This window comes from Artibeus jamaicensis, unplaced genomic scaffold, assembly GCF_021234435.1.
Source record: "Artibeus jamaicensis isolate MK-2021 breed Jamaican fruit bat unplaced genomic scaffold, CSHL_Jam_final contig_1526, whole genome shotgun sequence".
NCBI lineage: Eukaryota > Metazoa > Chordata > Mammalia > Chiroptera > Phyllostomidae > Artibeus > Artibeus jamaicensis.
Genome location: NW_026521297.1, coordinates 386,878 through 399,716, shown reverse-complemented (window position 1 = coordinate 399,716; position 12,839 = coordinate 386,878). Strand labels below are relative to the sequence as shown.

At 60.0% G+C, this 12,839-nt stretch overlaps 1 protein-coding gene across 4 annotated transcripts; it reads right to left on the bottom strand.

Moving 5' to 3' along the window:
* Positions 1-1,024: 1,024 nt before the first annotated feature.
* On the bottom strand, positions 1,025-12,193 carry MEIS3 (Meis homeobox 3). Of its 4 annotated transcripts, XR_008392290.1 has the most exons (14): positions 11,676-12,193; positions 9,697-9,878; positions 9,294-9,447; positions 9,149-9,199; positions 8,259-8,309; positions 7,932-8,081; positions 5,693-5,804; positions 5,369-5,517; positions 4,246-4,322; positions 4,000-4,058; positions 3,810-3,893; positions 3,395-3,464; positions 1,724-1,827; positions 1,025-1,446 (listed from the first exon to the last, which is right to left on the bottom strand). XR_008392290.1 is itself a non-coding variant. In XM_053668848.1 (13 exons), the coding sequence occupies exons 1-12, from the start codon at positions 11,685-11,687 to the stop codon at positions 3,415-3,417; spliced, it is 1,131 nt and encodes a 376-aa protein (XP_053524823.1). In that variant the 5' UTR covers positions 11,688-12,193; the 3' UTR covers positions 1,025-1,827; positions 3,395-3,414. The 4 variants fall into 4 exon arrangements, 3 of the variants coding, with proteins under 3 accessions (XP_053524823.1, XP_053524817.1, XP_053524825.1); XM_053668848.1 differs by having other exon boundaries at positions 1,025-1,827; XM_053668842.1 differs by lacking the exon at positions 1,724-1,827.
* Positions 12,194-12,839: the final 646 nt, after the last annotated feature.

The following is a 12,839-nucleotide window of genomic DNA, read 5'->3' as shown; positions in this document are numbered from 1 at the left end:
CCTCTGCTTTCCACTCATTTCCCAGGATGCCCTGGGCTGCAGTTTCTCTCGTCACAGTGACTCCCGACTGACAGAGCGCTTACCATGTGCCAGGCACCGTTCTCCGCATTTCCCTCCTCACACTTTCCATAAGCAGCTCGGCAGACCTGCGAGGGAGGCGCTACGATCCCCGCTCTCCAGATGGGGAGACGGAGAACCATAAAGGTGGAGTCACTCGTCCCGGGTACCATAGCTGTTGTTTCAGAAGCAGGATTTCCTCTCAGGGGGTGGGGCTGCTCATGCGCAGCCCACCTGCCTCTGGAGGGACAGGTGGAGGGAGTAACCCGGTAGTCAGTGTGGAGCGCTGATGCAAAAGAGGTCCCTATGCTTCATCCCTCCCTGTGTCCACCTCTTGCAATGTGAGCTTGCAGCCCCACCCCATGAGGGTCAAGTCTATTTCCCCTCCCTCGAATCTGGCCTTGAGACTTTAAGGGGCTGAGAGATGACCCTGTGCCGGATCTGAGCTTGGGACTCAGGAGGCGCCGGGCCCTCCTGCTCTCTGGGAATCCAGTCAGCCTTTCTGCGAACAAACCCAGCAGCCTGCTGGCTGATGTTACCATGTGGCCCAGTCACTCCTGTTGGTCCTGCTGCTTAGCAAGCTGACCCCCAGAGGCAGAGCCCCCTTGCTCATCTGCCCGTGGCTATGGACACACAACAGAGCCCTGAAGAAACCACAAGACCCGCCTAGTGGAGACTAGTTTAAAATACCAACCCACTAATTAAATAATATAAAAAAAAAAAAAAAACAAAAAATTTAAAAAACTACCCCCACTGAATGAACTAAAAAAAACCCAGTGGGCATTGTGAGCCACAAAATTTGGGGACTGTTTGCTACACAGTAACAGCTGACTGATACATGAAGTGCCCAAGGACAGATCAGGATAGAGGATTAATTATCATTGTAATGAGTGATTTCTGAGCTTCGAATAGATGAGAATGTAAATCTTAGAAGAGACACAAGAATTCCAACTCGTGGCTTTTTGTTTTTAAGATTTTATCATTAAAAAAAAAAGTAGAAGACATCAGAGAAGGGAGGTAGGGGCAGAGAGGAGGGGAGAGGGTTGGGAGGATGAAGGGAACCTCCCCAAATATCGGATCCGGGTGACCCTCCTCCCACGACGGCCCCAGCCCGCCCCCAGTTCCATCTCTGTCCTGCAGGTGGGGTGTCCGGGCCACTGTCTTCCGATGACCCGGGATCACAGCTCGGGTTCTGGGCAGAGGCGAGGGTAGAAGTGGGGCACAGAGTCTAGAGACTTTGTCTTTGTCCTTCAGAGACCCCGGAGCGGGCGCTCAGACCCCCACTGTCCTGGTGGGGCCCCAGGGAGGTAGGTGTTGAGTGGGAGGGCCGTGGAGGGTGGGGACCGGAACAAGGTGTGGGCCCGGTGGTCACAGTTTGGAGGCTGGAGTCTGTGGAGAGGGGAGGGGGCGCCAAGTCAGGAGGAGGTGGGAGAGGGTCTCGCCCCAGGTCAGCCCTCCGTGCAGCCCCCGCCAGCCCCACAGGGAGAGGGAAGAAGATGGAGAGAGGGGGAGGAACAGAAAAAGAGGGAGCCAAAGCATGAGAACCAAATGGAGGGAGAGAGACAGAGATGAAAGAAGATAAGCCCTGGCTGGTGCGGCTCAGCAGATTGAGCTCTGGTCTGCAAAGCGAAAGGTTACGGGTTCAATTCCCAGTCAGGGCACAAACCTGGGTTGTGGGCCAGGGGCCAGGTCCCCAGTGGGGGGGGTACGTGAAAGGCAACCACACATTGATGTTTCTCTCCCTCTCTTACTCCTTCCCTTCCCCTCTTCCTAAAAATAAATAAATAAAACCTTTAAAAAAATAAATGAATAAAATCTTTTTTAAAAAAGAGATAAAGACACAGTTAAGACAAAGGGAGAAAGACAAGGAGGGAGACAAAGAGAAAAAGATAAGAGTTGGGGAGCGAGACAGGAAAGACAGCCCCCGGGGGGAGCAGGGCGGGAGGCCCCCTTCACTGCTCCTGACCCTCAGACCAGGCCACACCTGTGTGGACCACTCAGAGCAGAGCGAAGACCCCACCTGACCAGCACGGTTCTAAACAAACCCACCTCCCCTTCTGAGCCTCAGGCCACCACTGACCCCGCACACCTAAGCCCTCCTGGGTCTCCTCTCATGTCCCAGCCTTTGTGTTGGCCCTGGATTTATTACTCACCTCACTCACCAGCCCAGCTCAGTCCTCTCTCTCCCTCGTGTGTGGGGGTTGGGGAGGGGCTGTCTTCACAGCCACGAGGTTTCTAGGTGCGCTGGGCCTTTGCATATGCTGTTCCCTCCTCCCCTGCCTCACTCCTCCTGTTCTCTGCTCGAAAGTCCCCTCCTCCAGGAAGTCCTCCCGAATCCCCCAGCCTGGGTCTCATGCCTTCTCTGGGCTCCTCCAGTTCTGGGTTCCTCCACTCCAGCCCTGCCCACTCTGGGTCATCACTGTCTGGGGCAGGTCTGTGTCCACCACTGAGTTATGAGCCCCAGGAGGGCAGGGTGGGGCTGGCACAGTGACTGCTGTGTCCCCAGCACCACCCAGCACAGGGCCAGGCACTGAGGTGCTCAGAGAATGTGGAATGAATGAATGAATGAACAGATGCTGAATTAAGGAGTTTCGATGTTATCAGAGGGCACTAGGGAGCCCAAAAAGGGTTTTAATCGAGGGCGGGTTGAGATCTGACCTATGACTTAGAATCTCCAGGTAGCCTCTCCACACTTGGCCTTAGCACCTGCTGTTCCCTTTGCTTTTCTGAGCTGACTGAACCCTCCCAACTGACCTCTTCTCTCTGAGCCTCAGTTTTCTCATCTGCAAAATGAAAATTATGATAATTCCTCCCTCTTGGGGTTGTTGTGAAGAGTAAGGAAGAAGAAACTCTAAAACCTTAAGACCTGGAAGAAGAAAAGAATGTGCCCTATTACTTTGCCCCTAACTTCTACTGGTTGGACAGACTCCTATTCATCCTTCAGTGCCCCACCCAGAAACCCCGTCCTCCAGGAAGGCTTCCCTGATATCTCAGATATGGCGGCCGGCTCCCTCCTCTGAGCAGCCTATGTTCTATTGTTTCAGCTGTGGTACTGGTTCCTGGTGTCCGCTTCCACAGAAGGCCAGGGTCTTCTCAAGAGAAGACCTTACCCGAGGCACGTCAGGTGTGTGTGTGTGTGCACAGGCAGATGGAGGGATGGGCGGGTGGATGAAGAAATGAGTCATCGTCCCTCCCGCCTCAGCGCATGCTCAGTTCAGGGAGCGACGCTACCCCTGCTCTGCGCGGTCGCCTGCGGAGGCCGGAGACCTCACAGAGGTGTGAGCCCTGCATGGTCCTCCTGCCCCGCCCCCAGCACCCCGCAGCAATGGACACTCACCCTCCTCCGGACTCCAGCCTCTATAGATAATGCCACTCCCCCTCCAGGTTCAAACTCATCCCCATCGGTCCTGAAAGACAAAAGAGGAGGGTCAGTGGGTCTTCAAGGGACACCCGCAGATGCCCCCGAGGCTCTCCCCTTTCTCCCTCGGGGGACCCCTCTACTGGGCCAGGCTGAGTCATCGTTTAAGGTGGCGCTGGTCCTTTAAGGAAAAGCGGAGCCATCAAATGGGCAGGCAGAGCCTGGAAGCAGAATCTGTGCGGAAAATGTGGGCACCTCGAAATCTACTCCCGTTATGCAAACGAGGCACTGTATTCATTATTCTTGAACATAACCCCAGAAGGTGGGGCATCTGTATTTAGAGGAGGGGCCTGGTGTGCTGGGGGCGTGGCTTAGTTAAGAGGCGGGGCCTTACCTGCAGGCCTGACAGTCACGTGTGGCTGTGTCTCCGTGTAGCCGGTCATGGGCTGGCCCTCTGGGCTGAAGGCTGCACCCTGCCCTGGGAGGGGGTTGCAGGGAGCAGCCTGAGCCCCAGGATGCCTGGGTCCAGGCTCTGACTCTCTCCCAGCAGCACTGGGCTCCCTCTCCCCTCCCCCTCCCTGTACCTGTGCGGTTGGACTGATCTATCATGGGCTGCACGATGCGTCTCCGGGCGTTAATGAACCTGGGAGGGGGTCATGGAAATGCAGGAGAGACGGAGAGGTGGACACAGAGACAGAGAGCTGGGAGGTGAGGACAGCATGCGGCGGACGGTCTCCGAGGGCTCAGCGGCCTCCTTCAGCACCACGGACAGCGCCTGGCCTCCCACCCCGCGCTCCCCACGCACCGCCAGGGCCTCTGCAGTCCCTCACCAGTTGTTCACTTGTAGGATGGTGAGCCCCGTGTCCTGCGCCAGCTGCTTCTTCTGCTCCTCCGAGGGGTACGGGTGCTGCGGCCATCAGCAAGAGTCACCCTGCCTGCCGGGCCGCCACCGATCCCCACGGCCCGGCCCGCGGGGTCCCTGAGGATGGCAAGCCCAGGCTGGTGCTGGGGCAGGAAGAGCCCAGGCGCACAGCGGAGCTGCTCCGTGCTCCCTGGGGCCCAACACAGGGAAGCAGAGCGAAGCCTCGGGCAATTACGCCCCTGGGCGCCCCCGCCTCCTCCGGCAATTAGAGGCTAATTGGCCAGCTCTCATTCGGGAAAGACGGGAGCTTGGGGACAGGGCTGCAGGGCCAGGGAAGAAGGCAAAGCCCAGCCACCAGCCTCTCTGAGTCCGTCAAGGCCCCGTGTCTGTCTCTCCTGGTCCCCATTTCTTTCTTTCTTATGCCTCTCTCTCTCCTCCCCTCCCCTCCCTGGCCTCCACCCTGTCTCTGTGACTCAGTCTCTCCTGGTCCCTATCTCGCTCTAATTCAATCCTCCGAAGACCTTGGGCCTCACTGTCCTCACCCGCAAAATGCAGAAAATAGGACCCGCCCTCACACAGCGTGTGTGGCTGGATGGTGGATGATTGACAGGTGGGTGGAGAGGGGCCAGTGGTCCAATGAGCAGGTGGGTGGGTTGGGGGAGGGCTGAATGGGTCAAGAGCTCTCAGCAGCACCTGGCACACACGTGACACTCAGGACTTTTTTTCCTGGCCAGTGCTCACCTCCCCTTGAAATTCCCCTTCAACATCCCCCTGCCTCAGTCTCCCTTCTCTGGGTCTCTCTGGGCCTCAGTCTCTGTGTGCCCATACATCTCCATCTCTCTCTTTTTTTTAAAGATTTTATTTACTTTTAGAGAGAGGAAGGGAGAAAGAGAGGGAGAGAAACATCAGTGTGTGGTTGCCTCTCACGCGCCCCCTACTGGGGACCTGGCCAGCAACCCACGCATGCGCCCTGACTGGAAATGGAAACGGCGACCCTTTGGTTCACAGGCCAGCACTCAGTCCGCTGAGCCCCGCCAGCCAGGGCCCCAACTCTCTCCAGGCCTACCCACCCCGGGGTGACGGGCTCTCACCGAGAGGTGCTGGAACAGCCAGGCTCTCATGATGTTGGTGGCCACCTTGGGGAAGATGCCCCTTTTCTTATTCCGCCGCCGCTCCTGGTCCAGCTCCTCGTCTTCTCCCCCGGAACTGGGAGAGGCCACGCTCGTGTCCAGTCCGTCTCCTGAGGGCGGAGGGGCGTGGACAGTGTTTGTGGGCAGTGAGGGTAGGAGACCAGACGGCGCCAGAACCTCCACCCAAGACAACCTCTCCGCACTCTCTCGGAAGTCCTACTTGCTGTCTAACTGCAGTCCCCATGCTGACTCCCACCTTTCCCTTCTGCCTCCCGAGCTTCCCACCTTGGTCACTGGAGTTGTCCCCACTCTGGGAGGCCAGGCCCCCGCTGGATGGACCCGGGGTCCCCAAGGGCACAGCTCCGCTGTCTTCGTGGTCTCGAATCCATGTATTATTCTGGAAAACAAGATCGGGAATTCAGTGCCAAGGCCTGGGACACAATATAGCACAGTAGCTGAGACCAGCTGAGACCACGGGCTCTGGCGAGAGGACTCCCAGGTGGAAAGCCTGTCCTTGCCTCCTTTCTGGCTGTGTGACCTCGGGCAAGTCACTTCACCTCTCTGAGCCTCAGTCTCCTCAACTGGATAATGGCGGAGAATAATGGCCCCCACCTCACAGAGCTTGGGAGCAGTGAGTTAGTTCACGCAAAGGCCCATAGCAGTCACTCAATAAAGGTGAATTTGCACAGATCTATGGCACCTTATCTGAAATCCAGGGGGGCTGCAAATACTTCAGAATTCAGAACTTGTCCCGTTTTTTAGACAGTAAGTCCTGTGCACGCCACTCGGTTCAGAACACCCTCCCGGGCAGGGTCTGGGGCCTGACCTGGCCATCAAGCTCATTAACATTCCCGCAGCAAAACGGACACACAGTTAACTCAGTGGAATGGATACGGGCTATAAATAGCCGTCTCATTCGTTCAGGTCAGATTCTGCCGCTGAACAAGTTTGAACTCAACTTATGGGGAGAGAAAGCAACTTTCCGCTTTCAGACGCGTGGGGGTCTCAGAACTGCAGCCCAGGGGGGCCGGACCGTGTGCGCTGCATCCACACGCCTTGAGGGACCCGACGGCGTAGTGGGCTCACTCTCCGCCCAGCTCCGCGCCCAGGGGGCCAACCCCCCATACAGAAGGCGCCAAGACTTCTGTGTCACACAGCTCGAGGCTCAGCTCGGTGTCGGGAGGCAGATGGGTGTGGGGTGGTGGAAACAGCCTCCTGAGCCCAGGGTGCCCACCTGCCTCCATGAGTACCCTGGACCCTGCCCACAGGACCCGCCATCTGTGTCCTGCTGGGACACTGCCCGGGACACGGCAGCCCAGCGAGGCCTCCTCCAGGCTCCGAGCAGCTGTGTGCAGAATTGTGGGTCTGAGCACATTAGGGGTCGCTGGTGTGCAAGCCACAGCACCCTCGGGTCTGAAGGCCTTTGCACACGGATGGAACCGCCACCTGTGACCGCGCCAGTGCGGGGTCCAAGCGAATGCCAAGCACGAGCCTCTGTGGTGATGTGCCTGAGGCTGTCCCGAGACTATCGTGTGACTTGTAGTGGGAGCCTACCTCTGTGCCCAAGGTGGCACGGTGGTCCCTCCAGAGAAGGTGGCCGTGGCCAGGCGGCTACATGGGTGGAGCCGAGACCTGCACTGACTGTGTTTAGAGTGTGGCTGTCACTCTCTGAGGTGGCCAGGAGGCTGTAGCTGACTATTGCAGACTGTGCGGCTGTGGGTCAAGGGACTGTCCTATTTGTGAGACAGTGAGACTGCTGGGTGGCTGCCGGCCACGGGAGTGTGGAGATAAGGAATATATGTGGCTGTGTCTTCAAGTGAGTTGTGACCGACGCTCACATGCATGTGGCTCTCCCCGAGGGGGAGTGTATGGTGGGCTGTGAGCCGAGGGTCCGCAGGCCCGTCTGACTATAGTGTGTGGCTGGAGCAGTGCGCCTGTCACTGGCGAGGGAGTATACCGTACGCTGGAAGAGTTGACAGTTTGGCAGGGTTGAGGGTGTGGTCCTCGCTGGGATCTGCACAGCTGGGTCGTTTGTGCGGTTGTTGCTGAGACTGTAGTCTGACTGTATCGGAGGCTGAGTGGCAGGGCATGTGCGCACACCCGCTGCAATCAGAGGGTCAGGGTGGCATGTGCGTGCACAGGCTCTGTGGTCAGCCTGGGTCTGAGGGCGGCTGTGTCTGGTCCGTGTGGCAGGGTCTGCAGCCAGTTGTCTCAGTCTGCATCGGTGCTATGGATGTGTGTGCAACACACACACTCTCTGGAATGACGGTGTCTTGATCGGGCTGTGTGGTCTCTGATGCTGTTATGCAGCTGGGATGCATGTGTTTAGGTGTGTGGTGCATGCTGGCAGCTGGCCACGAGTGAGAACAGCTGCCGCTATTTGTGCAGCTGTGCGTGAACCTGTGTGCGTGCAGCCGAGTCCGTGGTGGTATCTTCAGCTGTCAGGGTACGTGTGTGTGTGCAAATATGTGTCCCCCCACGCTGTGACCCAGCTGTCCAGAATGGCTTTGGTTGCAGGGCCCACCTGGTCTGGGATGCTGGGGCAGGAGCCCGGGTAGTCCTCGAGGTCCTCCCTGCAGCCGCCATCCCGATCCTCGATGACCAGGTCGATGGGCATCTTTCCCTTGAGGCAGGTGATGTAGCGGTGACAGAAGTTGTCGCACAGGTCGTGGACCTGAGGGGGCACCGGGGTACTGGGGGGGCCACCCGGGGGCCAGGGCTGGGGTGTACAGGAACAGGGGTGGCATTCTGCTCCAACTCCGGTGGGGAGAGAGCCTGAGGGGGGTGGAGGGGCGAAAGGGGAAGGGTTAAAGGGCAAGAGAGGGTGTGGGGGGAAGTGAGAAGCACTCACCTTCTCCAGCTCCAGCAGGTGGAACCGGAGCACCTGAATAGCCTGGATCATCTGAAAACAGGGACAGGAAGGGGCAGAGGAGGGGAGAGAGGGGGAGAGACAGAGGAAGAGAGAGAAGAAGGAAGAGGAGGAGGAGGAGAAAGGAGGGAAGAGAAGAGACAGGGGAACAGAAAGAGTGAGAGACACAAAATGACAAGAACAGAGAGACACAGAGACAAGGAGACAGGGCCAGAGAGAAGCAGGGACCCGAGATCCCAGGAGCAGAGGGTTAGATTGCCAGAGACAAATACAGAGAAGCAAGAGGTACAAGGGACAGAAAAGCATCCATCACGAGAATGAACACAGGTCAGCTACCCTAATCTCTCGCCTTTGCCTGCTTGCCCTCTGCTCCGTTTCTCACCCTTCACCTGCAAACTACATTTCCCAGAGGCCTTTGTCAAAGGGTTCAGCCAATGGGAAGCCCTGTGGGAGCAAGAAAAGGAAAAGAGCCAGGGCATTCCTCCCTCTCCCTCTCCTCCCCCTTCTTCTCTTCTCTCTCACTCTCCTCTCTCCTTTGCAGCCAAGTCCCTGCACTTGTGTGAGCTCCTGGTAGCACAGCTAATGCTCACTGAGTCTGTGCCAGGCACCATTCTAAGCGCTGGACTCCCGTTAACTCATTAAATCTGCACAGCAGTCCTACGAGGTAGAAATTACTACTAGCTGCACTTTACAGGTGAGGAAACTGAGCCACAGGGAGATGTCCTGGTTCAGAGAGGTAGGATGTGGAGAACTGGGATTCGAACTTGGGCCATCGGTCTGCATTCGCAAACTCTAGGCCACGCCGCATTGCAAATGGGTAACCGTTACCATAGTTTGAGAACATGAGTCCCCCAGGCAGCCCCAGGTCTCACCAGATTGTCCAGCTCTGGGTTGGAGGAGAAGAGGGGCCTCTCGGAGCGGACCTGGGAGGAAGAGAGGGGCCAAGGAGGGCACAGCTTGTCTCCCGCCCGCCCTCCTCCCTGGCTGTCCTGCGGTGTGACAGGTGGGGGTGCCCACCTGCTTGGCGAAGGCGGCGATGTCCTCGTTGAAGGAATCGGAGGAGCAGACGTCACCGCCCAGGGGTGTGCCCAGCCCAGCCCCGTCCCGGGGTGAGCAGGTGGCCAGTTCACATTTCTCAAAGACCAGGGCCAGCAGCGGGAAGAGCGGGTGCCTGCAGGAAGCAGGAGGGGAGAGAGTTCACGAGGGGAGGGGAGGGGAGGGGAGGGGAGGGGAGGGGAGGGGAGGGGAGGGGAGGGCAGGGGTCTCTGAAACGTGGAGCAACTGGGGGGGGGGACAGGAGATGGGAGGGAAGAGTTGGGAAGACAGGCCCAGAGTGGGGACAGAGTCAGAGAGAGACAAAGAAACAGAGAGAGGCTCCCATTGTGAGACCCCACAGGGCCTCAGCCTGGTCCCCACTCACCCATAGATCTCATCCTTCTCCCTCTTCAGGCCGTCCCCGTCCAAGCCAGGGGGTGGGGGCTGCGGAGGCCGGTGTGGGCCGTAGGGCCCAGGGGCTCTGGGTGCTGGAGGCGCTGCCTCCGAGAAGCCAGCCAGGGCTGCAGTGCCATCCGCGATGCCTGGGTAGTGGGGCAGCTCATTGTACTGGGGAGAGGCAAGAGGGGGAAGGGCCCCAGGGAGGCATCAGCACTGGCCGGGACCCAAGAGACTCCTTCTCCCTGCTGCAGGAACTGGCCCTTCTGCCCCACAAGTGGCCCTCGGCCCCCTCAATGTCCCACGGAGCTGTGTGGGACTGAGCACCCTTTCTCGCACCCCTGCACGGTGACATTATGACCCAACAGAGATTCCTGAGGTGTGGGCAGGAAGGTCCAGAGAGGAGAGACAGACCCAGGTCTCTGATCTGAGGGTCAGGGATTTGCCAGCTGGTATGTGCCAGCCCCTCACAGAATGGGAAAGGGAACCCTGGATAGTGTGGCTCAGTGGATTGAGTGCCGGCCTGTGAACCAAAGGGCCGCTGGTTCGATTCCCAGTCGGGGCACATTCCTGGGTTGCCGGCCAGGTGGCAGGTGGGGGGCGCATGAGAGGCAACCACCCATTGATGTTTCTCTCCCTCTCTTTCTCCTTCCCTTCCCCTCTCTTTAATAAATAAAATATTAAAAGAAAAAAAGAATGAAGACGGGAGGAAAAAGGGGAGAAAGCCAGAGGGGTTGGGGATAGAGAGAAGAGAGAAATGGTGAGAGCGATGGAAAAAAGGCAGCGAGAGAAAGAGTCAGGACACAGAGTGATGCGCTGAGACCGGGGGCGAAGACACAGGAGGCGGAGGCGGGCAGGCGGAAGAGCGCGATTTCCACCCATAGACGCTTCCCATAAAAGCAACGCATTGTTTGTACACAAATGTACACGCACAGTCTCCCCGCCTTCGCTTTCACTCAGGTTCTCAAACACGCACAACCCGCCCATCCCCCTCACCATGGGGGGGTCCAACACACGCAGCAGAGCCCGCCATCGGGCGCAGGAATGAATGAATGAGGGAATGAATGAACGAGACACGGAGCACGCACTCGAGTAAAATGAATGAATGAGGCATTTAGCACAGTGCCTGGCACACATTCAATAAACTCTTGTGGAACGACAGGAAAAAAAAAAGCCACAACCGCAGAAGCCCACTTTTGCAAACAGTCCCGGAGAGAAACCACGGGCCTCCGGGCAAGGTTTCTGGATCCGGCCACCCGGGAGGCTCAGGCGCTGGGGCAGCCCGGGGACCTTCAGTCGCCTAGGCCAACCCCCTCCCTTGGAGGTGAAGACACTGAGGCTTAAAGCGGCAAAGGGAGTGGAAGGAGCAGCGCAGAGTTCCGGCCGCTGCGGCCCCTCCGCGGAGGCGCGCCGGCTCTGCGTTCTCTGCCTCTGCCCGCTCACTTCCTCTCCTCCCAACTTCTCCTGAGCCCTGAAGTTGCAAGCGACCGCTCCTGGCTGTTCGTCGCACACCCTACGGTGTCTGTCGGCGCGATCCTCGCGTCTCGGAGCTTCTGCCCCCTCCACCCCCCAAGGTGCCTGCTTACCTCCTCCCAGCCAGCCTGTCTCCTCCGCTCCGGCCCATCCCCAGGGCGGAGGGGCCCTGCCTGGTGAGACCCACCTCTCCCTGCGCTGTCCCTGCCCTGACCCCTCGGAGGACTTGGAACAAAAGTAGAGCAGGGAGAAGGATGGGGGGGGGGGGTGCAGAAAAGGAAGTGGGGGGGGTAAGATAAAGGGCTTGCGGTGGAGGGAGAGATGGAGGGGTAGAGTGGGGGGAACCGAGGGCCAGGCAGAGGGAGGAGGAGAGGGAAGGTGGGGACGGCGGGGAGGGCGCGATGGGCGACCCGGGACCACAGCTCCGGGGGCGGGGACGGAGGAGGGGGAGGCGAAGGCGGGCTGGGGCACTGGGGTGCGGGCCCTCGGACCTACCCTCCGGGCCATGGGCTGATGCCGGCGGCAGCTCCGGGGCGCCTCCAGGGCCTGGCCGGCGGGCAGGGCGCAGCCGGGGGCAGCGGCCCCCGACGGCCCGCGGGGCCGACGCCAGGGGGTGGGGCAGGAGGCTGGGTGCCCGGCCCCCCCACCCCCGCCGCCGTCAGCGGCAGGCGCCGGGCGGTGCGGAGGCTGCGAGCATGGACCCCCGGCCCCCTCCCCCCGGCGGGGGTCACAGCCGGGGGCTCATGCCGGCGAGGGAAGGGGCGAGACGGCGGGGAGGGCCTCCCCAGGCCCCCTCCCCGGGGCCCCCGGTGCGTTCCCGGTCCCGGGAGGACGGAACCAGCCCGAGACAAACAGACCGGGAGACGAAGGATGGGGTACGGGGTGAGGAGGTGGCCCGGCCCGGGGCGACGGGGGCGGAGGGCGCCCCGCGCGGGTGCGGGTCCGGCGCGGGCGGCCCGGGGGGATGCTGGCGGCCCGGCGGTCCCGCTCCCCCTTCCCGGTCTCTCCCTCTCTCTGTGGTCACATCCGGAAGTTCCACATCGGAGATGCTTAACCCGCTGTCCGCCGGGGCGCGGGGGCTGGGCGGGGCGGCCGCCGCCGGAGCCCCCGCTCCTCCCCCCTCCCGAGCCCCCTCCCCCGCCCCGCCCCCCACTCCGGGGGTGGAGGCTGCTTTTGTATCCGAGCCTCCCGGAGTCTGATCTCCCCGCCCCTCCCGCCTCCTCCTCTCCCGTTGCCCGCTCCCCGCCACCCGGGTCTTCTCGGCCTCCCCCTCCGCTGCCACAGGTCTCCGTCCCTCTGTCCCCCTCCCCCTCCTCCGCGCGCTACGCCCTTCTGCGCCCCTCGCCTCCTTGATTCCTTCTTTTTCTACATGGTGTCTCTCTCTCTCTCTTGTTCTCCGTTTCTTTCTCTCTCTGTCCCTGTCTCTCCCATCCCTGCCCCAAACATCTCTGCCCCCCTCCGTCCCGCCCCCCCTCCTACGGGGGTCCCCCCACCACCGTTCCGTCGGCCTGCCCCTCCCCCCTCTCTGTTCTCTCCCACTGTGAGGCAGGAGACAACCAGAGGCTGCAAGTAACCAAAGCCCCGTGTTTTAGTTCTTGCTCTGCCCCCCTAACTACCCTGCCCTGGGGACAAGGACACCCTTGCACCTGTGTTGGAAGC

What these genes read in the sequence shown, in the direction of transcription:
- MEIS3 (XM_053668848.1), bottom strand. An exon ending in ACCCAGAGCTGGACAATCTG is followed by an intron (nt 8,310 to 9,148) that starts GTGAGACCTGGG and finishes CCCTGTTTTCAG; the next exon opens with ATGATCCAGGCTATTCAGGT. An exon ending in ACCTGCTGGAGCTGGAGAAG is followed by an intron (nt 8,082 to 8,258) that starts GTGAGTGCTTCT and finishes GTGCCCCCTCAG; the next exon opens with GTCCACGACCTGTGCGACAA.